The 26,825-nt window shown below is 41.4% G+C and overlaps 1 protein-coding gene across 2 annotated transcripts in view; it reads left to right on the plus strand.

Annotated features, from left to right (window-relative positions):
- cfap58 (cilia and flagella associated protein 58) overlaps positions 1–26,825 on the plus strand; it is a 216,046-nt gene that overhangs the window by 27,726 nt on the left and 161,495 nt on the right. For both annotated transcript variants that reach the window (XM_041209910.1, XM_041209909.1), the window contains exons 5-9: positions 6,181–6,375; positions 10,294–10,431; positions 12,934–13,093; positions 17,364–17,446; positions 22,318–22,509. In XM_041209910.1, the coding sequence (XP_041065844.1) occupies positions 6,181–6,375; positions 10,294–10,431; positions 12,934–13,093; positions 17,364–17,446; positions 22,318–22,509 (768 nt within the window). The remainder of the gene's footprint in view (positions 1–6,180; positions 6,376–10,293; positions 10,432–12,933; positions 13,094–17,363; positions 17,447–22,317; positions 22,510–26,825) is intronic.

Raw genomic sequence — 26,825 nt, forward strand, 5'->3', positions numbered from 1 at the left:
TTTTGTAATACGTAGCTCTGCAAGTAAATGTTTGGCTCCAGTTCTATTCTTTACCATCTGGCTTTCTGGAATATACTAGTTGAGAATGATGGCTGAAAGATAAAAGTTGGAAACTAATAAAAACATTTTCAGACAGAAAACTAAAATCTAGAGCATTGTGGAAAATGGCAGGAAGCAAGTGTAAAATGTTTGGGTGTGACTGATGTTCTCAGAGTCTGAAACATATGACCAGTAGAAGAATGTAATGGATGTGTGGACACTAGTGACCTTCCTATGAAGGGGAAAACAAGGTAGGGCCTTGGCATTGTTACTTCTGACAGGAAGTAAAATCTGAAGCCCTTCAGTTGGATGGTGATGAAGGTTCTGACCTATTACAGTTCTTGAATAAAATCTACAAGAAAGATGATCTGTTAAATGCCTTTGAGTTATTGTCAGAATTTCATAGGTTTTGGAAAACAGATAATTATTCCATGGAAGAATATACCATGGACTTGTAACAAATTGTGTAAAAGATTGATGACATTCAACTTGGGGATTCCTGGATTGGTGCTAGCATTTAAATTACTGGCTTGTGTTAAGGTGTCTCATATGCACAACCAGCTGGTTCTAACTGATATTTGGTTCTTGTGTTTGGTTCTTGGAGAAAGAAACCCTGTTGGATCAGATGTCTGCTGCCTTAAAAATTCCTTGGGAAACAATCACTTCCTTCAGTCTTCGAGAGATTCCGCAGCAACACAAAGAATAGAATACTCAATAGTTATCAGATTTTGAAATAATTGAGATGCTGGAGTTAGGTGTCAGTACAATGGAAGGATTAGAGACAGGCAGAATGAGGATGAAAGCATCTTTATCAGATCTTGCTATTACCACAGAAGACAAAGTTAGAACAAAAAAATAGTGGGTGAATGAAGTTCATGAACCCTCAAGGAATGGTTAATATGTGGTTCAGGTGTGATTTGAAGTATTATTATGTGATAAACAGACCAAAGCGAAGTGGAAGAATCCTCAAAATGACATATAATAAAGAGAATTCTGAGGAAGGGGATGAAGATAACGATGAATCTGAACAAATTATACTGGCCACAAGGAGTTTTAGGCCTGTGATGAATGTGTTAGCCACAGCCTCCTTTAACTGTATGGTACGAGATACTGCTTGTGCTTCAACAGAATGTGGAACAAATTGGTTAAAATGTTATCTTCATTCAATTAGTAATGCAAGGTTAAGGAATGTAAAAGTACTACTTGCTTTGGGTTTGACAAGGGCAACACATTGAGGTCACTAGAGAGAGTTGTGAACCCATGTAAGATAGCTAGAGTAACCCATTTTACAAGTACTGGTATAGTCCTTATTGAGATACCTATGCCGTTGAGTAAACCTATGAAAAAGACAGGAATGAAACTCGATATGGGGCATGATAAGGTAATTATTTTTGCAAAGTCAGATGATCTGGACTTTACCCAGTCAGAATATTATTATATCCCCTTAACAAATCAGAGTGTAAGACAAGTATTACTGGCATCAGGTGATATGAATTGGAGAGAGAGAAAAAAATGAATTGTCTTAAAGTTACATAGACAGTTTTGTCACCCTACTAGTCAAACATTAAAAATCCTGCTAAAAAATGCAGATGTAAATTTGTCCACTTTGGCAGGAAGGATAGAAAAGCAGTGTACTATTTAAATGGAATATTGGCATTTATTACAAGGCGAATGGAATATAAAAGTAAGGAAGTTTTACTCCAACTATACAGGGCCTTGGTGTGACCACATCTGGGATACTGTGTACAGGTTTGGTCTCCTTATTGGAAAAAGTTATAATTGTGTTCGAAGAAGTACAGAGAAGGTTCACTTGATTCATTCCTGGGATGAGTAACTTATCTTATGAAGAAATGTTGAACAGGTTGGGCCTATACCATTGGAGTTTAGAAGAATGCAAGGTGATCTTATTGAAACATATGAAACCCTGAGGGGATTTGATAGGGTAGATATTGGGAGGATGTTTCCACCTGTGGAGAGACTAGAACCAGGGGACAGAGTTTAAGAATAAGAGGCCTACCGTTTAAGATGGAGATGAGGAGATTTTTTTCTCTCATTCGGTTGTTATTATGTGGAATTCTTGTGCCTAGAAAGCAGTGGAGGCTGGGCCATTGATTTATCCAATGCAGAGTTAGACAGATTTTTAATAGATAAGGAAGTCAAGGGTTATGGGGGGCAGACGGCAAAGTGGAGTTGAGACCACAACCAGGTCACTTGTAATCTTATTAAATTGTGGAGCAGGCTCAAAGGGCTGAATGGCCTACTCCTGCTGCTAAATCCTATGTTTGTCCCTATGTATATTTGATGAAGAGAATAGAAGAGATTAGTTAGAAGTGTAAAGTCTGTAAAAAAGTATTGAAAGATGGTACCATGTCCCATTGTAAGCTTCCATTGGTATATGACTTTAAGCTGTTGCATAGATCTTGTATGGGACAGAGAAAGAAATACTTTCATCCTACATTTATAGATCTAGTGACCAGATTTAATCTATCTATAATAATTCATAGTACGGGTAAAGAATTATAGACAAACTCACAGAGAAGTGGATAGGGTTTGGACTTGGGACACTGGTTTCTGACTGATAATGGAGGGGATTTTGCCAATGATGAATTCAGAGACATGTGCGAAAATATGAACGTCATGGTCATGAATACTGCAGCTGAAAGTCCTTTCAGCAATATACTTCGTGAAAGGAATCATGTGGTGGTCGATGAACTGCTGCATAAAGTTTTAGCTGATTAACCAGACTGCAAGTTGACAACTGACCTGGCATGGGTAGTTCATGCAAAGAATTCACTCCAGATGGTTGGAGGATGTACCCTATCAATTCGTCTATGGGCGAAATCCCAAATTACCTTCTGTTTTGTGTGATAGTACTGCTTCTCTAGAAGGTATGACAATCAGTGCCATTTTTTCTGCATATTTGAATGCTTTACATAATGGGAAACAAGCTTTTGTCTAAACTGAGGTTTTGGAGAAAGTCCAAAGAGCACAGAGGCATCATATCAGACTTTCTGAGACAGAGCTTAACTCAAGAGATTTGGTATACTGTGTAAGAGTGGGCAATAAAATGGAAAGACCCTGACAAGGTAATTTTCTTTGATGGTAAGATGGCAGTTATCAAATAAACTGATCAAGCTGTTAATGTTTGTTGCTTACAATTAATCAAATTTAATTACAAAATCTCAGACTCTGAGTAGCTGATTGAAGTACCTTGTGCCTCACATGAAACTCTAAGTCAGCTGCAGCCTATGCAAGATCAAATCTGCAACTCCCTTCTTTGAGAAGCACCCAAATAAGTTATCAGCAGAACCTTCTAACCCCCACAGCCCATCTCTAGGGCAACGTGGCATGCTTTGGGATCTTCCAAAACAAACAAAAACTAGTTATGTTTCATCCTCAGCGCAGCACTTTGATCCTGTCTTAAACGTTTTGAGTCCCATATGACTCTTCTTCCCCAGAGATGAAGAGAGGTGGGAATGTGAAGGGTTTTATACCGTTAACAGTGGGGTGGTCGTGGAGCAGGTGGAGCAAAATAGAAGGCCAGGAAATGACAAAGATGTCAAAGACATGACAAAGAGACAAAGCCAAAAGGACAAAGGCATCTTTGTCATTTTATCTCTCCTAACCTCCAACCTATCCTTGACTTTTCTGTTTTGCTCCACCTGCCCCTGTCTTGCCAACATCATAAAACCCACCACATTTCTACCTCTCTTCAGCTCTGAAGAAGAGTCATATGGGACTGGAAACCTTAACTCTGTTTCTCTCTTGACAGATGCCGCCAGACCTGCTGAGTTTTTCCAGCATTTTCCACTTTATTTCAGATTTCCAGCATCTGCAGAATTTTGTTTTTACTTTGATTCTGTGGTGCAGATGAAATAATCTATATCTTTAATGGAATGATTGTGCTGTCTTCTGATTTGCTGGGTCCGTCAAGAAACCCCCCCACGTTTATAAACTGCCTCGAGCTTCTTTTCATCTGAACTACATAAACAATTGTTTATTGAGATGAAGGTAGACCTTCTGAGCAGAATTGTCCGGCCCTGCCAGCAGCGGGAAGTGTGTTGGGCAGGGGAACCTAATTTGGCGTGAGGCCAGAAATCAGTTTCCTGATGTCGAGATGAACTGTAGGAAATCTGTTCTCGGTGTTTTAAAGGGTGGGGGGGTGGGGGGTGCTGTGGGGTGGTCAAGCTTCCCAATGAACAATGTTAGGAAGCTCTTTTGGATGCATTAGCGTGTCATACTTTCTCATTAAAAGGTCACCTCGTCGCAATTAAGTTCCACCGCCAATGAGAGATTAGAATGTTCACTTTTACAGCTGTGTATAAGTGGCGTGCAACTGGCGAGATAGACGTCTCCCAAGGCCAGAACATGGCCCTCGGCTTGCAGGTGCGGGGTCCGACACCCCGACGCGTAAAACGATGCGAGGTGACGCTGGGCACGCGTCCCGGTCTTTCGTTTGGCGGGTGTGCACCGGAGGCGGCTGTATGCCCGCCGAACTGTCAATGGCCTATTAAGGCCATTAAAAAATTAATCAAGCTTATTTAACAACGCTGGGCGTCCAACCTTAAGGTTAGCAGGGGGGGCGGTGGCAGGCGAAGAGCCCATGTGGCCTTCGCGTTTTTCAGGAAACGTCATCCATGGGTGGGATGAGGTCTCCTGAAGGTTTTATAAAATAATTTAATAAATTTTACCACACTCACAAACGTCCCAGCGCATGTGACACTGTCACGTGAGGGGACATGTTTCAATAATTTTTTATTTATAACAAGATTTTTTTTTATCAGCTTAATCCCCCTGAGGCAGCTCCATGCCTCAGGGAGATTGCTGCACTCTTTCTCGCGAAAGAGCTCAGGCCCCGACTCTCCCTTCTCCCCCCCCCGCCCGCACAGGTAGGCGCTACCAGCCAGGACTTAATTGGCCCGCCCACATAAAATTGCAGCGCACAGCCGATCATGGGCAGCGATTGGCTCTGCTCCTGCCCCTGCCCCACCTGCTTGACATAGGTAAGATTCAGCCCCCTGACTAACAGTGAGTTACTGCTGCTTTGTCGTCTTTGGGGAGCATCTATAAATACCAGCCTATGCTTGAGACCGGGTAGTGACAGTGCAAGTTACATGGAGAATGACAGAGAAAGGGAGGAAAGGTTACTAGGGAACATTGGAGCAGTGGCTGGGCAAAAGTGGAAGAGAATAGTACAGGCTGTCCAGATGCCCTTTAAATATGGCGCCAGGACTTTTGAGCTTATGAGGTAACGTCGCGGTTGGTGACTTCCTGCCTGCCCCTGCTGTGAGAGTCAGTGAGTGCCTCACAGATGTGTATTTAATAAGCTAACCAGCGCAAGATCATGTATGGTCAGCCATCCCACCATGCACCCCACCCCTCAAGCAGGAATCACTCTCACCTCTGTGCCCGCCACCGAACTTAGTCTTCAGTATGGAAGATTCTGACTAGCTTAGAGATCCATTGTTTAAGTTCTCTCACTACCAACTTTGACTCTGCAAGATAACCATGTTACCCTTTAAATGTAATCAACTCACGCTTGTTTGATTTGCATTCACTTTAGGGTTGTTTACTGTGTTCTTAATCAGGTTTCCCCTTCATCTGACATTTAACAGTTCAATCTCTAACCTGAAAGTTATATTCCCAAAACTGACAGTTGCACCTCTAAAACACATGAATTATGGAATCAGATATCCACAACAGATTGCATATGGTTAAAATTGAAAGGGGTTTTTTGACCATATTGACTACGATTGTAAAATAAAAATGGTCTTAAGTTGCTGAACTCTAAGTAACTTGCAGTTTACCAAACAGCCAATTTAATCACTGGAGTAGAATGAATTTATTAAAAATTAACTAATGTGGATTCTGAAATTTTATATTATTGGAAAAATAATCATGAATTGGCATATTTCAATGGAAAAGTAAAGAAAAATTCTTCAGACTTTGAAAAGAGGCTACATATTGTTATGTACTAAAGTGCCTATAATTCTTGTGGCATTAATTATGATATTATTAGTATAGATTGAAATACTATGTGATTTTTAAATACAATTCTTTGGCTTTGATTGGGCAAGTTTTCCTCAGAGCTCGAACACATGCTCCTTTTGATGCCCATTATCCCATTCCAATACTTTGTAGCTTCAGCATGATATACAGATGCGAGAGAATGAGATTGCCCGAGAGATGCGACGGAAGGATAAGCTGCAGAAAGAACTGACACGTCTAAAGGGAGAACTGGACGATAATCAAGCTGAGATTAAGTCACTGACGGTACAACAGCAAAAGATCAAAGACGACTATCAGAAATTGGATCTGCAGCTCAAGGAACAAAAGGTAACCAGGGCACAATATCCCAGCAATACCGCAACCTTTGAAATAACTGATCAGAAATATGGAGGATATGAATTGGTGACATTCGTTTTGACTATGCTTTTGGCATAGGTGCCATGTCTTCCTGGGCAGAGAGCCAACACTAGCAGTACAGAACAATAGGAAAATGCTCTGTTAGTGAAACCTCTGTAAAGGATTGTCTCACATCAGTAATTGTGGGCATTGTGCTCTAAACACAGCTGGTGCAAAAAAATTCCAAATAGATAAGCTTTTGAAATACAAAAATAACTCATAAGGCCTGTTGTGCAACAATGATTGAGGAGAGCTGTACTTTCAGTGACTAAAACTTACACTGTCATGGGAGATTGGTGACCAATGATTCATACAGGTCCTTGATGACATGCAACTGGAGCTGTGACTTCTCCAACTTTGCAATGATCCAAGAGACCATCAAATACGTAGTTCTTTGGTTGCTTTATGGCACAGTTATTTCCTCTCCTTTTTTTTCCTCCCTCGTTTCCTTTCTCTCTCCTCTGACTTTCCTCTATTTTGACTCTCCTCTCATGCTCCTCTTTCTTCTCCCTTCTCTTTTTCTCTTCTCATTTCCCTTCTTTTTTATCTTCTTGTCTTACCTCTCCTCTCCACTCTAACTCTTTACCCACCTGATTCTCCTCTACACCCCTTGACTCCTCTTTCTTCTCTACCTCTTCTGCTTTTTCTGCCTTTTCTCTCCCACCTTTTCTTTCAGTCTATTCAGAGCCTTTGCAGCTGTGATGTTTGCCAATTTTCAATACTTTGCTTCCTCTTTCCTTAACTTTTGAAAGAAAGATAATGAGGCAAATTTGTTCCAAAATCAATAGGGCAAGTGTCAAGCTGATTCTTTGAATAAAAGACCTCCTCTTGTCAATGGACTATAAGCAACTTCCATCCAAAAAATGTATAAAGAACATCTCATTTTAATTTTTTTTTTGTGAATGTTGAGCTCTGCAAGGTGAGACGATTTAATTTCTGTTTCTGACGCTAGGTAGCAGCATTGAGCACTCCCAGGTTAGATACAGGAAAATGACTTTCAAAGTATAACACATTTTACTCAGCTCTGACAATATGTCTAAACTTAATCTTAGAAAGGTATTCCCCACTGCACTGCTATGGCATTTCCAATTTCTGCTGTAAGGCACAATTTCAGATAATGTTAGAGCACAGATTATAGAAGAAGGTCATCTGGCCAGAGTTGGAACGAAATTGGCAATTTAGGGCCAATATGGGGAAGTTTTCGTGCAAGTAGGAGGAGAGGGCCAGACTCATTTCACATGGGGTCATCACAACTTAAAAATAGAAAATACTTTTGTCCCAATGGTCTTGGCTGGATTAGAGCCTAGGTCTAAAAAGCAAAAGACCATCAATCAGCCCTTTTCAATACCCAGACCTCTTTGGAATCAATTTAAAAAAAGACTTACATTTATTATAAAGCTTTTCATGACCACCACATCCCCAAGGGCTTTACAGCCAATTAAGTACTTTTGAAGTGTAATCACTGTTGTAATGTAGGAAATGAGGGAAAGGAGTTTAGCAGAAAAGATGGTAGTTGAACAATGGCAGATGTTTAAGAAAATAGTTCACAACTCACAACAAAGATATGTTCCAGTAAGGAAAAAGAATACTAGGAAGGTTATGGTTTCATGGTTAACCAAGGAAGTTAAAGATAGTATCAAATTGAAAGAAAAAAATGTACAATTTGGCAAAGATTAGTGGTAAGCCAAAGGATTGGGAAAGTTTTAAAAACCAACAAAGGATGACCAAAAAACAATAAAGAGGGAGAAAATAAACTTTGAGGGTAAGTTAGCAAGTAATATAAAAACGGACAGTAAGATCTTCTTTAAATGTATAAAAAGGAAGAGAAAGGCCAAAGTGAACATAGGGTCCTTAAAGAGAAATGGCAGAGGAGTTGAATAAATACTTTGCATCAGTCTTCACAGTAGAAGACACTAATAGCATTCCAAAATTACTAAATAATCAAGGGGCACAAGGCAGGTGGTGGGGGGTGGGGGGGCAGAATAAATACAGTAACGATCACTAGAGAAAAAGTATTAGGGAAACTGATGGGGCCAAAGGCCACCCTGGACCTGATGGGTTGCATCCTAGGATATTAAGGGAAGTGGCTACAGAGATAGTGGATACACTGGTGGTAATCTTCCAAGAATCCTTAGATTCTGGAAAAGTCCCAGAGGATTAGAAAACTGCCAATGTAACACCTCCCAAAAAAGGAGGGGGACAAAAAACAAGTAACTATGGGTCAGTTAGCTTAACTTCTGTCATTGGGAAAATGTTAGAGTTTATTATAAAGCATGTAATAGCAGAGCATTTAGAAATGCATAATATAATCAAGCAGAGTCAGCATGGCTTCATGAAGGGGAAATCATGCCTGACAAATTTATTAGAATTCTTTGAGGAGGTAACAAGCAGGATAGATAAAGGGAACCAGCATATGTAATATATTTGGATTTTCAAAAGGTGTTCGATAAGGTACCGCACATAAGGCTACTTAAAAAGCCAAGAGCCCATGGTTTGGGCGTAGTATATTAGCATGAATAGAGGATTGGCTAACTAATAGAATATAGAGAGTTGGGATAAGGGGGGCATTTTCAGGGTGGCAACCTGTAACAAGTGGAGTGCCACAGGGATCAGTGCTGGGGGCCACAATTATTTACAATATATATTACTGACTTGGATGAAGGAAGTGAATGTACTATCGCCAAGATTGCGGATGACACAAAAATAGGTGGGAATGAAAGTGGCGAGAATGACACAAAAAGTCTACAGAGGGTTACAGACAGGTTAAATGAGTGGGGAAAAGTTGGTAAATGGAATATAATGTGGGAAAATGTGAGGTTCTGCATATTGGCAGGAAGAATAGAGGAGCTGAGTATTATTTAAATGGAGAAAGACTGCAGAAAGCTGTGGCACAGAGGGATTTGGGTGTCCTTGTGCATGAATCCCTAAAAGCTAGCATACAAGTTTAGCAGGTAATAAAGAAGGCAAATAGGAAATCGAGTATAAAAATAGGGAAGCCTTACTAAAACTATACTAGGCACTGGTTAGACCACAACAAAAACAAAAATTGCTGGAAAAACTCAGCAGGTCTGAAGAAGAGTCATCTGGACTTGAAACGTTAACTCTGTCTTTCTCTCCACAGATGCTGTCAGACCTGCTGAGTTTTTCCAGCAATTTTTGCTTTCGTTTCAGATTTCCAGCATCCACAGTATTTTGCTTTTATCTTACTGGTTAGACCACACCCAGAATACTGTGAACAGCTTTGGTCCCCTTACCTAAGGAAAGATATACTGGCATTGGAGGCAGTCCAGAGAAGGTTCACTAGGTTGATTATGGGTATGGAGTGATTTTCTTATGAGTAGAGGTTGAGGAGGTTGGGTCTGTACTCATTGGCGTTTAGAAGAATGAAAGGTGACCTTATTGAAACATATAAGACTCTTAGGGGGCTTGACAGGGTGGTTGCTGAGAGGCTGTTTCCCCTTCTGGGAGAATCTAGGACCAGAGGGCATAATCTCAGACCATTTAAGACAGCGATGAGGAGGCATTTCTTCTCTGAGGGTAGTCAATCTGTGGAATTCTTCACCGCAGAGGGCTGTAGAGGCTGGGTCATTAAGTATATTCAAGGCTGAGATAGACAGGTTTTTAATCAGTAAGGGAATCAAGGGTTATGGAGAAAAGGCAGGAAAGTGGAGTTGAGGGTTATCAGATCAGCCATGATCTCATTGAATGGCGGAGCAGGCTCGATGGGCCAAATGGCCTACTTCGCTCCTACGTCTTATGGTCTTATGGTCTATTGTATACAGAATGTAAATTCTGTATGACTGAGATAATTCTTGTTTTAATTGATTGCTATTCTTTACCCTTTTATAGATTTTGAATGAAAGAGCTTCGAAAGATTTGGAACTACTTCATCACAAAGTTATCAAGCTCCAGCAGGAGAATGAGCAACAAGCTATAATGACAGACCAACTGACCCATGAAAACCAACTGAAGATGATAGATCTTAAAGTAGGTGATATTTCCTCTCCCTTTACTTAATTAGATGAAGTAAAGCCTATCATACATCATAGAATCATACAGCACAGAGGAGACCATTGTCTCACCATGCTTGTGCTGGCTGTCTGGAAGACTCACTACATCTCTGAAACATCGTTCATTAAAAACACAATCTGTAACCTTATGGCCCAGCATATAGCTCGCTCTACCATTACCATTAAGCCAGATGACAAACCCTGGTTCGATGAGGATTGTGGGAGAGCATGCCAGGAGCACTCTAGGCATATGCAAAAATGAGATACTAATCTGGCGAAGCAATAACAGCACCATATGAATGCTAAACAGCAGAAGAAGCATGTGATAGACAGAGTTAAACAACCTGACAATACGGATCAAAGCCCTGTACTCTTGTTGAATTCACTCGTGAATGGTAGTGGATGTAAATAACTAATGGAAGGAGTTCCCATTAGCATGCTGATCCTCAATGATGGCAGAATGCAGCATGTGAACGCAAAAGGTAAGGCTGAACCATTAGCAACCATCTTCAGCCAAGTGCTGATTCACCTCAGCCTCCTCCTGTGGTTCTTACTATCATAGATGCCAGTCTTGACCAATTTGATTCACTCCACATAATATCAAAAAACAAATGAGTGTATTGACACAGCAAAGGCAATAGGACTGAAAACAACCTGGCTGTAGTGCTGAAGACCTGTGCTCCATAAGTAACCATGCCCCTAGACATGTTGTTCCAGTACAGCTACAACACGGGTATCTACTCGACAATATGGAAAATTTACCAAGTATGTCCTGATTACAAAATTTTCACAATTGTAAGTTCTAAAATTTAATTCTATAAATGCGCGCTATTACTACTGGACTGTAGCAAAAATTCAACTGGTTCCCCAATGCCCTTCAAGGAAGGGACATTATCCTTAAATGTGACTTGAGCCCTACGCTGAGGGTCTAACTCTTAATGCCCTCAGAGCAGCTTGGGATATTACTGACTTGTCATGCCCCAGGAATTAATTTATGAGAAAATAGAAACATATAAACAACAGTTGTGATTGAATGGCAGATTCCTCCACTTAAATATTGGGAAGGGCGAAGCCATTATCTTTGGCCCTCACCAAAAAACTCAATGATCTTGCCTCCAATTCCATCCCTATCCCTGACCACTATAGCCACCCCTTGTCAGCTCTGGCTTAGTGGGCAGTCCGTCTTGCCTCTGAGTCAAAAGATGGATGTAAAAGAACCATGGCATAATATTTCAAAGAAGAGCAGGGGAGTTGTCCCATCAACGTCTTGATGAATATTTATCCTTCAACCAAAATCATTAAAACAAATTATCTGGTCATTATCTCATTGCTGTTTGTGGAAGCTTGCTGTGTGCAAGAAGTTGCTGTGTTTACACTTCAAAAATAGCACTTAATTGGCTGTAAAGCGCTTTGGGAGGCTTGAGGTTGTGAAAAGTGCTGAAAATTTAAGTCTTTCCTTTATTATCTCAGGCTGAAGCAGACTTTTCATACTTTGAGTATTCAATTCAAACCCAAGCTAAACTTCCAACCCTAAATACTCTCCATCACAAAGACCCTCTACTACCGCTTCCATAACCTCGCCTGGTTTAGTCCTGTTGCAGCCGCCTGCTGCTGAAACCCTCATCCATGATTTTGTCAAGTCAATGGTCGACTGAATTGTCTCCCATTATGGACAGAATTTTGCCCTTGGTGGGCCCCACTGGTTTGATGGTGGGCGGGCAGCCGAATTTCGCCGCCGAAACGGGGCCTGCCGCCATTTTGAGTGGGTGGGCCAATTACGGCCCCTCCAGCGGCCTGCCCAACGGGAAGGGCTATGCGCTTCCTGTGCGGGGCTGGGGGGGAGGGATTCCCCATCTGTCACGGTGCGCTCTTTCGGCACGCACACGAAAGAGCGCACTGCTCCCTGAGACCAAGTGCTGTCTCAGGGAGATTATGGACAGGTTAAAAAAAAACTCCAAATATAGAAAAATATTAAAATTATTAACATGTTCCCCCTCATCTGACAATGTCACATGAGATGGGACATGTTAATAAGAAACACTATAAACTTTATGAAACTTTTTAAAAACGGGCATGAAACCTCATCCCGCCAGTGGATGAGGTTTCAGGTGTTACCAGGAACCCTCTGGGGCTCCTGGCCTGCCCGCCAGCCTTAAGCTTGGACGGGCAGGGTCTTTAACAATCTTAGTTAGCCTGTCAATGGCCTTAATTGGCCATTGACAGGTTGGCGGCGGACAGCTGATTTCACTGTCCGCCCGTCTTCCTGAAAATTTAAAGGGACCGGGATGACGTTGCGGGTTCTTCCTGACATCATCCCGCAACATTTTCCTGTCGGCGAGCGGGCCCTGCCCCCAAATCGCCAACAGGAAAATCCTGGCCCATGTGTTCTGGCCTTTGGGAGATATGAATGGAAACGACTGAGCGGGAAATAGTTGCAAACGGCCTGTACGAGTAATTGCTCTGCTGTCATTTGATCTAGACCAAAGAGGATGAAGTGAGTCTGTTACGTCATGACGTTGTCAAGCTGACTAAGGTGAGGGAGGTGTTGCAGCGTAAGTTACATCAGATTGAGGATCAGAAACTGGAGCTTGACCACCAGCGGGAAACCTTGAAGAACCTCACTACATCGATGGAGAAAGGTAGGAGCTCTGCTTGCCAACCTTATTGTGTGATGCAAACTTGTATTAAAGCCTTCTTAACCTTTACAATAGTATTCACAGCACATAAATTCACTGCTCACAATGCAGTTTGGTCTACACCGGGAGACTAAACGCAGATTCGGTGGCTGCTTTGTGGAACACCTCGTCATTCCATAAGCGTGATCCCGAGCTTCCAGTGGCCTGCCATTCAATTCTCCAACTTGCTCTCACGGTGACCTCTCTGTCCTTAAGCCTACTGCAGTGGCCCAATGAAGCTCAATGCGTATGCTTGAGGGACAGCATCTCGTCTTTTGATTAGGCACTGCGCAGCTTCCCAGATTCAATACCTAGTTCGACAATTTCAGACTGTAATCTCTGCCTCCAATTTTTTTTCCTTTTCTTTGCTAGTTTCAGTTCTAATCTTGTTTCTCTCCTGTTTTTTGCTTTCAGACAGCATGTTCCTTATTCTGTTCTTCACAGCTCCGCTGGACGTATATTTTGTTTTTTTTTTTCATTTGTTCCATTACTACTACCCTTTGGCCCTTCAAAACCCTGTCATTTAATTTCTCCCATTTCCTGCCCTTTCACTAATCTTTCCTTTGGTTACTTTCCACCCTCCTCATTTCACCTGCTTAAAAAGCCATTACAATTCTAACTTTCCCCAGTTCTGATGAAAGATAATTGACCCGAAGCATTAACTCTGTCTTTTCTCTCCACAGATGCCGCCTGATGGCATTTCTGTTCTTGTTTCAGGATTCCAGCACTATGAGCATATGAACATACGAGTTAAGAGCAGCAGTAAGCCATTTGGCCCCTCGAATCTGCTCCACCATTCAATAAGACCTGTAGTATTTTTCTTTTGTTTTACGCAATCGACCACTTGGCCCAACATGCCTTTGCTGGTGTTCCTGCTGCACACATGTGTCCTCTCCTCCCATCTTATTAACTTAGTTCATCTCACCTTTTCAACATATCCTTCTATATGTTTTCTTGCTCATGTAATATCTAGCTTGCCCTTAAGCTATCTAAACTATTTACCTCAATTACACCATGTGGTAGCAAGTTCCATTCTCTGGGTAAAAAGCTGCTTCTGAATTCCTTAATCAATTTACCAGTAAGAAGTTTAGTAGTCAGGAGTCCTGAGCTTTACTAAAATATTTCTAGGCCTCTTTTGATGGAGCAACAAAGCAAAATTTGTTGCATACAAATTATAGAACCATTTCAAAAGCGACACTGTCAGCTGATTAAGAGACCAGCTGGTGTTTCTTGTTATTGATTAATACAGTAGAAATTTTGTAAATTCTGATATTGGTAATCGAAACAGGCCAAAAACCATGCGTAAGAGCTCCAGGAAATGTAAGTCACTCATTCACAGTTTAATGTGCCAAGCCATCAAAAAATATGGTTATCTTATTTAAAGATTTCAATATAGTTCAGCAGCAAGATCTGCTGAGAGATGCATCTCTTAAATGCAAATTGCTTTTTCCTACACTCTGGGGTAAATCACTCAAAATTATACTTCAAATTCAGTTAGAAAGTGTTTTCGCTCAGCAGTTCAGATTTAAACCGTTGTATTATTCAAGATTTAGTATCAATAAACCTTTATATTTCAATGATCCTGGATAAAAACATGTATAGGACATGCACACTTTTATTTATAACCTCTTTGTACCATAGCATTATAACTCCAAGTATTTATTTTTAAACATGATTTCTGTTTTTAATAATGATGCTGTGAGGCAAAAGGTTTACGATGAAGAGCAAGAACACAAATGGCATTTATTAACCTGGATGACCCTCTAGATATTGACTCTATACCGTTGGGATTTGGATTCTTATTCTGGCTTAGCTGTTGGAATGAAAGGTTACTCTGTTTACTGACCATAAGAGTGCTAAATCAAGTTCCTGGTGGATATATCGTACAACCTTGCTTCTCATTTGGCACTTAATTGGCAGTCACTCAGGAAAGCCCATGAATGGTTGTGGTGGGAAATAGAACAGAAATGCCACACTGGAGCACAGAGGCACTTTTCTTACATTGCACCTGATGTACGTTGATGGATTAGAGTGGAATGAGCTTTTTGCAATGTGTGACAGTGCTACATCTGGCCCGTATTCTTGATGCTGACACTGCATGCCTGAAATGCTAATTGTTGCATTTCTGCATGGACACCTTGTAATGCGCACAGAGGAAAATAGTGGGGGAGAAAAAAAACTTTGTAAAAATTAAATGTAAGGGGGGTAATTTATATAGGAATGTAAAGCAACAATACCAAAACTTGCTTTCGTAAAGTGCCTTTTATCGTAGTAAATGTGAAATGACATTTGCAGCCTCAACAGTCCAAAAAGTACTACACTATACACTATCTCTAATACCCCTCAACCATTTTTATTTGTCAAAAACTATCCTGCTGCTGCTGCTTGAACTTGCCAATATGATCCATTTTCTCTGCCTTCCTACATATATTAGCCTTTGTGCGAAACTCTCTGCCTATCTATCTTCTTTCAGATTGCTGCATAAATAATCCTACAGTGCAAATAAGAATCAGATAAATAAAGAGTACTTGTTTATAAAGATTAGAAAATAGAGAAGGTAAGCTGTCACAATATTCATTTGGTTATGAAGGCAGGGTGTTTGCTACCACTGTACTGCATCTAATATTCAGCTTTCAGATCCTGGCGCAAACACACGCTAACAACATCTATAACAAAGTGATATTGCAGCAGTTTTTTTTTGTCTACCTTATTTTTACCACAGTGGGTAATATCTCAGATGTCCAATAGATAGACTGTGGGGTTAGGAAGAGGGACCTGAAGTTTGGAGGGTTGGTGAGGGGGGTGAGGTGGGTGGTTGTGGGGGGTGGGGGGTGGGGGGGTGGCTCTGACATCGGGATCTGGGGTCCCAGATGCCGGGGGTGGGGGGGGGCGGTGTTAAGGGTGCTGAGCTGGACCATGAAACTGGCTCATTTTGCAGAGCTGGAAAAGGACTCCCGTTCCTTGCACTCCAACAAAACTTAAGAGGAACAAACCTGTTGGGTACAGTTCCACAGGCCTTCCATCTGATTGGAGAGTTCCCACTTGTGTCCAAAAATGGTAATTGGTAATATGTATGCCGTAAGACTCCCACTACCATTTTAAATTCAAACGTTGCTGTGGCCAACAATGACATCATTGTTAATCATTCTTGGGCTGCTGTTGCCCTGATTCCTGTTGGACTTCACGGCTGAAATTTCACCGCCTCCCTTATCTGTGCAATCTACATTGAAAAAACTTTTATCCTAATACAGTGGACTTAACCTCTGATTTCTTATCTTTCCATTCACCCACCAGAGTATTCTCAGATTTGACTAAACGTTACCTTATTACACAACCCACTAACACTAATTTCTTTATATTGGCACAAACCACTCTCACCAACCAGGAAAGATGATGTTCAGTTTAGGTTATATATTTTGCTACAAGTCCATGGCCAGGATATTGGTGTGCCTCATGTACAAAAGTAAAAGTTGGGGGCTTGCATTATGATGAACAATGGAAGTTCTGTTGTATACCAAAACAGTGATATACAAAAATGCTCCATCACTAACATAGAGATAGATTTTTTTTGTTCTGCAGTGATAACATGCCCATGGGGTTAAATTTCCATGGGCGTTCTGATCATCATCAAGTAAACCCTGGGTGTAGATAGCCGTAGTGTATCTATATGTGTAGTTGCAACTAGGATTGTGGGAATATCTGGATACAAAGCATGTGGATATTTCCAGAGAACACGTGACTTCTTGTTTCCTTTTTTTTCAGCCTGTCAATGATAACTGCCAAATCTCTGTCCTGATTCCCAAATTCATCCTTCTACTGCTGATTTAAGATTCTGAGTCAGTCCAGTAGAACATATACAGTGAGAAGAAATTTAATATCAGTGCTGGGAGCTAGGACCAGGTCACAAGGAAAGTTACTATTTAGTAATGACTGTGCTGGAGTTACAAATTAGAAATTTACCCCCGCATGAATGGAGATGAAGGGGTAATAGACTTTTTAAAATGTCTACACATAAATGTAAGGTTAGATGCAGCTGTCTCAAGCAGTGAATTTTGTATAAGATTGCATGAAGCCTAGATTTTTCTTCCCTGAATCACATTTTAATTTGTATATTTGGTGTATATAAGCACCGTCATTGCTCTTTTCAATGACAGAGGATGGTGTGATTCCTCCTTTATATTTTGAAAGTAACTAGAGTAAAGTCTTTAATTTTCTCCCCCACTTTTCTCTTCAGAACTGGAGTCCACTAAAAAGCAGGCTGAGATTGATAAGAAAGCTATTGATGAGCTGGTGAGAGAACGAGATATTGTGAATAAGGTAAGCATATTGATACGTAGCGTGGTTAAAGTCGCACAATATCGGGAATTAAAAATTAGTTTTTAAGTTTGTTTCAGCTGCAGATAAACAGCATTAGCTAAGTACATCAGTTCTTCTGTAGGTTTAATGAAGCACAAAAAATCTGAACTACCTAAATACGTACAAGATAATAGATGGTTAGCAGCAGTTTTTTTTTAACAAGGCAGTTATTTAGCCAAATAATACCTTTGACCTACTTCATTAATTTTTAAGCTTGTTTTTCATGGGATGTGGGTGTTGCTGGCAAGGCCAGCATTTGTTTTCCATCCCTAATTTCCCTTGTGAAAATAGTGGTGATCCGCCTTCTTGAATGAATGCTGTCCATCTGTTGCAGATACATCCACAGTGCTGCTGGGAAGAGAGTTATGGGTTTTTGATCCTGTGACAGTGAAGGAACAGTGACATAGTGCCAAGTTAGCCTAGCATGTGGCTTGGAGGGGAATCTGCAAGCGGTGGTGTTGCCGTGCGTCTGCTGCCTTTTGTCCTTCTAGATGGTAGAGGTTGTGGGTTTGGAAGGTGCCTATGAAGGGACCTTTGTGAGTTGCTGCAGTGCATCTTGTATATAGTACACACTGCTGCCAATGTGTTTCAGTGATGGAAGGAGTGAATGTTTAAGTTGGTGGAGGGGATGCCATTCAAATGAGCTACTTTGTCCTCAAATGGTGTTGAGCTTCTTGAGTGTTTTTGGAGCTGCGCTCATCCAGACAAGTGGGGAGTATTCCATCACTCTCATGACTTGTGCCTTGTAGATGGCAGATAGGCTTTGGGGAGTCAGGAGGGGAGCTATTCACTGTAAAATTCCCAGACTCTGAATAGCTCTTGTAGCCATTATATTTATGTGGCGAGTCTAGCTCATTTTTTGGTCAATGGTAACCCCCAGGATGTTGATAGTGGGGTATTCAGTGATGGTAATGCCATTGAACGTCAAGGAGAGATAATTCAATTCTGTCTTGTTGGAGATAGTCACTTCCTGGTACGAATATCACTTGCTGATTATCAGCCCAAGTCTGCATATTGACATAGACTGCTTCAGTATCTGAGGAATTTCGAATAATGGTACTGAGCATTGTGCAATCATCAGTGAACATCCCCACTTCTGATCTTCTGCTGGAAGGAAGGTCTTTGATGCAGCAGCTGAAGATGGTTGGGCCTAGGAAACTACCATGAGGAACTCCTGCAGCAATGTCCTGCGACTGAGATGATTGGCCTCCAACAACCACTAACACCTTCTTTGGTGCTAGGTATGTTGAGAGTGGAGAGTTTTCCCTCCGATTCCCATTGACTCTAGTTTTATTAGGGCTCCTTGTAGCCACACTCAGTCCAATGCTCTCTTGATGTCAAAGGCAGTCACTCTCACCTCACCTTTTGAGTTCAGCTGTTTTGTCCCTGCTTGGACCAAGGCTGCGAGTAGATCAGGAGCTGAGTGACCCTGGCGGAACCCAAATTGAGCATCAGTGAATGGGTTATTGCTGTGTAAGCACTGATAGCACTGTCAAGGACGCCTTCTATCACTTTGCTGATGATCGAAGGGAGGCTGATGGGGCGGTAATTAGCCAAATTGAATTTGTCCTGCTTTTTGTTGGCAGGACAGACCTTGGAAATTTTCTACATTGTTGGCTAGATGCCAATGTTGTATTTGCACTGGAACAGCTTGGCCAGGGGCATGGCTAGCTCTGGAGAACAAGTCTTCAGTACTATTGCTGGAATGGTAACAGGACCCATAGCTTTTGCAGTATCCAGTGCTTTCAGCTATTTCTTGATATTACCTGGAATTAATCGAGTTGGCTGAAGACTAGCATCTGCAATGCTGGTGGTCTCGGATGATCATTTACTCGGTACTCCTGTCTGCATATGGTTGCAACTGCTTCAGCCTTGTCTTTTGCACTGATGTACTTGGCTTCCCCATCATTCAGGATCATTCTATTTTTCCTCTTCCACCACCATTCATGACTTGATGGTTGTGGGATCGCTGAGCTCTGTTTATAGCATGCTGCTTCTGCTGTTTGGCGTGCATGTAGTCCTGAGTTGTAGCTTCACAAGGTTGACACCTCATTTTTAGGTATGCCTAGTGCTGCTCCTTTAGGGAAGCAGATCTGCTATCCTAATCTGGTCTGGCCTACGTGTGACTTCAGATCCAGAGCAATGTGACTGGCTCTAAAATGGCCTTGTAAACCACTCAAGGGCAAATAGGCATGGGTAACAACTGTTGGCCTTGCCAGTGATACCCAACAAAGAATAAAAAAAAGTTGACTCACTTCACGTGTAGTTTTGCCTTCAGGAGGGAATGTTAAAAACTGATGCACAGATGTTAAGATTTTCTGCAGAATGCACTGTTATGGGGGTGGGGAGTGGCTATAACTGTACAGGTCTTCTGCTTGGAGTGCAGATTCATGGAACCAACGTTTGTGTCCCTGGATTCCTGGTAAAATGTCTTTTGGATCTGGGTCCACCAGCTGGAGAGTGAGGTAGAAGTGTCTTCACAAAAATTCTGGAACACAGGCACACACACCCCCCTAAGGGCAGGACTTAAATTTTGGGGTCGGGACCCCGACGTTGGAATCGTTTCCAGGCCCTGACCCTGGACGTCTCCATTTACGCCACATGTGGCCTTCCAAAATTCTGGCCTATGTCTCAGGGTCAGGCACTTCAGACATGGCTTCCACATCTGTCACATTGTCATGGGGCCTTTATGGCCTTTCAGTTTTCTGAAAATAAAAAGTGGAGAGTTCAGCTATTTCTTCCCAATGGAACAAAGCTTTTTTTTTTAAAAGAGTTATCATGCCTGGCTCTTCCCATTGCCTGTGGTTATTATCCAATTTCTCTGGAGGCAGTTTTAACCTCACTTGCCAGATGGGCAACTCACGGGACACTTATTGACTTCAGTGGAGAGTAAAATTGGGCAGAGTGTAAGACCAACATTGCACCCAATGCCATCAGTTTCCTAACTGGTGGGATAGGTTAAAATTTCCCCCATTGGGCAGGGGTGTAAAATTAGAGTTCCACCTGATCCCATGGGTTTGTCACCCAGTGAGTTAGGTTAACGTTGCCACTTTGTTTCTAATCCTATGAAATGAGGTTTTATTTTAATTATTTCTGTGAAGAGTTGGAACAATTCCATGCCACACAGGAGGATAAATTTTATTCAAAGTATGGAATCCTGATTCATTGGTTTGCTATCCAGGTGATGCTGTAAATGATTAGGAACTCTGGAATCAGTCCTACATATAGCTTGTTAGCTCCAGTCTAGTCATATACTTTGGCGTTACTATTGGGAAGATGCATCTGATAAAGACAGTTTTCATTCTAAACGTGCCAAGGAATTTATAATGCCAAAGTTGACACACAGTGTATGGAAATGTAAGATTTTCAACATGGTACAGGCCAATATCATTGTTCACGGAGAGTTGAAATTTAATGTTGTTTTAAATTGAAGAATGGTTACTAGATAGGGAAAAGAGAGAATCCAACCATCTCCTCTTGACATTCAATGACATTACCAATGCTGAATCCCCTACTATCAATATCCTGTGGGTTACTATTGACCAGAAACTGAACTGGACCAGCCATTTAAGTCCTGTGGGTATAAAGGAGGTCAGGGACTTGGAATTCTGCAGTGAGTAACTCAGCCCCTGACTGCCCAAAACCTGTTACCTGTCTACAAGGTGCAAATCAGAAGTGTGATGCAATACCCCCCGCTTGCCTGGATGAGTGCTGTTGCATCAACACTTAAGAAGCTCGACACAACCCAGGACAAAGCAGCCCGCTTGATTGGCACCACACCTCCATCACCTCCAACATCCACTCCCTCCAACATCGACGCACAGTAACAGCAATGTGCACCATCTGCAAGATGCAGTGCAGCAATTCACCAGAGGCTCCTTCAACAGCACCTAAACCCGTGACCTCTACCACCTAGAAGGACAAGGGTGGCAGATACATAGGAACATCACCAACTGCAAGTTCTCCTCCAAGCGACACAACGTCCTGATTTGGAAGTATATTGGCATTCCTTCACTGTCGTTTGGAAAAAATCCTGGAACTCCCTCCCTAACAGCACTGTGGGTGTACCTACACCACATGGACTGCAGCGGTTCAAGAAGGCAGCTCACCACCACCTTCTCAAGGACAATTAGGGATGGGTAATAAAAATGCTGGCCTGGCCAGCAACATGCACGTCCCATTAAAGAATAAAAAAAATCTATTATAAATTCCTATGCCCATGTTTTTAATGAAACCTGCCCATGTAAACTCATCATGCTGAAATTATACCTTACTGCCAATGGGGGCACTACAACATCTTTCATGAATAGGAGGATTTAGCTACAGTATGACAAGTTCGTATAGATGTCTATAAGTGTAGGCAAAGGAAGTTACAGTGGAAGAAATTGACAAAATGCACACTGAAATATGATTGTTGACATAGAAAGATGATTGCTGTTTTATATAGATTTCTACTTTTGTCTTCTAGGACTAGATTCTTAGGGTTTTTATGTGATTTTGTTATGAGAATGGTTAAACATTGGGGATAAAATGTTTTAAGTTAAGCAAATGGAACCTTCTGGAGATTGTTACAGGTCACTAGCCAAAAAAAAGCTGCTGCGCGATTCTGTCCATTGGATCTAGTTTAGGTGGATAGAGTCCTAGCAAAGATACGAGGCTCTAAATTTCAGAAAGGCTAAGATTCCCCTTCCATAGTTACACACCACGTTTACCATATAGGCCTTTTGTTTGAGGTGTCACTCTGTCTCAACAGTTGGCTAAATGGCTCATCAAACTTTTCGATGAGTAGTGTGTAGCAAAATAACAATGGTTATGTTTTCCTTTTCCTTTAGAATATGCTGAAGGCAGCAAGCGCCACTGAGAAGCAAACGAACTTGGTCAAATTACACGAGCAATCTAAGAAGGTCCTAGAACAGGAAATTCAAAACTATAACAATGAGGCGCAGAAACAGCGGAAGATTATTTTCCACCTGGAAAAAGAGAGGGACCGATACATCAACGAAGCCAGTGACCTTACACAGAAGGTTAGTCCTTATCCGTGAATAAAATTAACACAACTAGGAGGCTATAGGAAATACCGTGCTTCCAAATGCTGGCCTTCAATTGAGAGAATCAATATCAATTTCTTTTTGATGAAAGACGATAAAAAAAAGGATCAATTAAACATTAACTTGGCGAATGACAGAGTTGGCGGGAGAAATGAGTCATACTGCAAGCTAAATTAATGATGGTTGATGAGTAATTAACTCAGGATGTGTAGGGCTGCTTGGTAGGCTGGATCCTTTTTCTCTTGAAAAAAGGCTGAGGGGTGACCTAATAGAGGTCTTTTAAAATTTTGAAAGGTTTTGAGAGAGTGGATGCAGAGAGAATGGGGAAGAGCATAACTAGAGGCCATCAATATAAGATAGTCACCAAGAAATCCAATAGAGAATTCAGAAGAAGCTTCTTTACCTAAAGGGTGAGAATGTGGAACTCGCTATCACAGAGTGGTTGAAGCAAATAGTATAGATGCACTTATGGGGAAGCTAGACAAGCAAATGAGGAAGAAGGGAATAGAGGGTTATGATGATAAAACAAGAAAAGATGGGGAGAGGCTCGAATGGAGCATAAACATCAGCGTGGACTGGTTGGGCTGAATGGCCTGTTTTGGTGCCATATATCCTTTGTAATCCTACGTTGTACCTCATTGGTGCTTGGGACTGAGCTCCTATAAATGACATAATTACAAAAATGCCACTTTAGGCGAAACTCATCGTTTTAGTGTGCTTCCAAAGGTTTGTTTTCCCACACTTTCAAATTCTGGCGTTAGCAGGTCAGGAGATAGTTTGGCTGCTGTTTTCATTGTGTTGCCACTAAGAAAAGGGCCGATTTATGAGCAGGAGTGCAAAACCAGTGAATGTGAATATGTGGTTTTGAAAGCTGTGTACAAATACAATATTATTTCAAAATAATCTGACCAGTCTTATTTTAGTTCTGTGGGATTTTACTGCTCTTTTCTTGCCAGGATCAGTAATTGCTTAAAACCAGGTATCCCAGTGACTTCAACAGCACTCACTTCCTAAAGGAACTGCGACCTGACTAATGATTTGCCTCTTGCATTTTGCAGCAGGGTTATCAATTTTACTTAAGCAAGATCTGTTTAAACATTTTTTCCCCAATTTAACAATCTGATTTAAAAAAAAAGCCTTTTTACTCCACTCCTCTGATGGCAGTGTGGGAGAAGATGTGTGGTTGCACAGCAGTTGCAGCCTTTACTGCCTCACCTAAGGCACCTAAATGATGATAATTTTGTTACTCATGAAGCTGTAAAGAGAGGGCTGACAGGCTGTTCAACCATGGGGAGTGTTGCAATGAGCCAATTATATCCCCACACTTGCTGTTCCAGCTGGATAATGATGGCAAGTAGAAAGCCTGACCTTCTTTCTATCATTTTCTAGCCTGAGATCATTAAAATCAATTGGAGCACTTTCATGGGTGTATTGTTTGAAATTCAGTAATGATCTTCTTTTTACTTTTAAAACTATTCGAGCATGTTATGTAGAGCATAATGAAATAGCTTAACTGCTTGGAGTCAGATTCCAAAATGGCAGCCCATCCGAGGCCAGGAAGATGGCCTGATTCTGTGATTGGTGAGCACTTGCTGAACAATCCTGGGTGCGTTAATAGCTACACTAACAAATAATTTAAATTAATCAGTCAAGCTCGTAAAGTGGCTCATTAACGCTTGCTAGAAGAGCAGGGACACGTTCTCTGTAAACAAAAGAAATATGTTCAAGCCTTGTGCCTTTTTGAATTGCCCAGAAGCTTGGGGCACCTTTAGTTGCTTTCCCCGTGGTAAGGCCTTGGCCAATCAGAGTCGACTTGCCAACGAATCTGAACTGCTTACCTCCTATAGTATAAATTGTAATCCTTTGAAATTTGGCATTCTTGTGCTTGTCCTGATGAGCTCAAGATGAAAATCTTTAGCAACATGTTTCCCTTTTCAGCAATATTCAACTTTGCTTTCTTAAAACATTTTTTTTAATGTTAAAATGGAAAAAAAAGAGAAAAGCGTTCCCACTGGCTGATTAGAGAGGGTCTAAATATCAGATCATTAAAATCTTAATCACATAAATTGCAGTGTACCTTTTGCAGCAAAAATTTTAAAAAAACGAACACTTGGAGCAGAGGGAAGGATGTTAGCTCATCATTGTTCTTTCTTATGGTTTAATTTGCTGAATAAATACAGATACCACATGCTTTAGAACTGCTCATTTAAATGAGGCTTTGAAATCTTTAGTCTCCTGTGACGATAACTGAACACTGACCTGAAGCATGGTATTAATTAACATTCTCATTCAAAATGATCACAAGCATACTGCACAGGGAAGTGTTACACAGAATGTGGCAGAGGTTGGCTTCATGTGTTTTCTTAAGATAATGGACAACAAACTGAGTATTGCATCAGATTCATGTCAAATTACTACCTGGTAGTATCTTTCAATTCACAAGTTCTCTTTCCTTGCTTCAGCTTTGCTTTCCTCTATTAGCCACAGGCTTTTAAAAGGCAACCTTGGCATTACCCTAAAGCTAATTCCTAATTTAACTTAGGCTTTCCTCCCTTTTCAAAGCTGTCATGCTTGGGTGACAATTCGGAGGTGGGGAGGGAGTAGGGTGGATGTGTTGAGGTCAGGAAACCTGGGTGGAGGCCTCTGTGGGGAGATCGGAAGGGATCAGTTGTTTAGGTGTTTGGAGGTCTCGGGTTGGGGAAGGGATGCTGCTAGCTTGGAAGGGTCAGGGATGGGGGGAAGAATTGGAAGAGTCGTGGAGCAGATCGTGGAGTAGGTCATGATGGAGGAGATTGGAAGAGTTGTGAAGTAGATTGGAAAGATCAGTAGGAGGTGGTTGGACAGGGAATGATGGAGAGCGGATCAGAGATGCCTTAGCAGAAGGGGATGAAAAGGGTTGTGGTGGAGGAGGTTGAAGGCTTCGGGGAATGGGGGGGATTTGGTGGTCTTAAGAGGGGATGGGGAGATTATTAAAGGCTGCGGAAGATTGAGATGTGTCCGATCACCGGGGGCCAGTGAAACAGGTAAGCTGGATCTAGCAGGTTAGTGGAAAGGCATTCACTTCCTGGATCTAGTAGACCTCGCCTCCCTTTAGCTGTTGGGTTTCCTGAGAACCAGAAAGCTCAGCCAACCGGAATTGAATTTAAAATGGTGGTTAAATATGAAGCACACAGCTCAATACAATATTTAAATGGCCAAGTCAAGGTTTGGTTGCCTGTTCCTTGCCTTGCCTCTGGTGAAACTTGATGGGTTGGGGTTGGGATTCAGATTTTTGACATTTTTGCTTCCTATCTAACCCAAACACACTAGTTTTTGGGGGTTGGAATCCCCCTCAGTGCCTGAAAAAATGGGGCTTGGCCTTTGTGTAAAACAGGGCTGCTTCCCCAGTTGGATGCACTCTACAGCGAAGAACCACAAACAGTGAGCCCAGGTTGGCAAATGGCAGCCCCTTAATGTCTGATTTCCCATTTGTTTGAATGAATGGACAGAAAGAATCTAAAACTAGAGGCCATAAAAACAAGATAGCTACTATTAAATTGAATAGAGAAATAAGGAGAAATTTACTTTCTCAAGAGTGGTTGGAATAGAGCTTACTACTACAAAAAGAGGTTGGGGAAAATATCCTAGATGCTTTCAAAAGGAAACATGATGAGTACATGAGAGAAAAGGGAACATAAAGATATGTTGAAAGGATGAGATGAGGTAGATAGAACGTTGAGCATAAACACCAGCACAAACTAGTTGGACTGAATAGCGCATTTTGAGCTGTGTATTCTATTCAATTTTATGTAAAATCAGCAGCTGTGGGCACCTGATTTTGTGACATCTCTTTACTGCTCGCCAGAGTGTTTGTTTGGGTAGTCAAGAGTTACAGAGGTATGGTTTCCAACGGGTGCTGTTGCATTCAAATACCCACCATGCTAAACTAAATTCCTGTGAGTGTTTTTTTTTTGAAATGAAGGTATTAACCCACATGAATAAAAAACGAAGTTGAGGAACTTTGCCTTCAACGGTTGCTCAGAAATTTTCCTAACTGAAACCAGAAAAGAAAATTCCAATTTCTATTACTGTCTTTTTTTTTTGAACAAAGTATCCGTGTAAATTCCTGATCTAACCCATTTCACAAGTAAGGGGTAGCCTTATATTTTAGCTGACCTGTTCTCGATTCAGTTACTACATGGTGTCACTATGTGGGATGGACAGCTGCTTCATCCTCACACATTCTGATCCTCAGCTCAGCCATTATTATTACTATTAATAATTGGCATAATTAATATTTAATATACATGTTT

Source organism: Carcharodon carcharias, chromosome 17 (genome assembly GCF_017639515.1).
Source record: "Carcharodon carcharias isolate sCarCar2 chromosome 17, sCarCar2.pri, whole genome shotgun sequence".
Lineage (NCBI taxonomy): Eukaryota > Metazoa > Chordata > Chondrichthyes > Lamniformes > Lamnidae > Carcharodon > Carcharodon carcharias.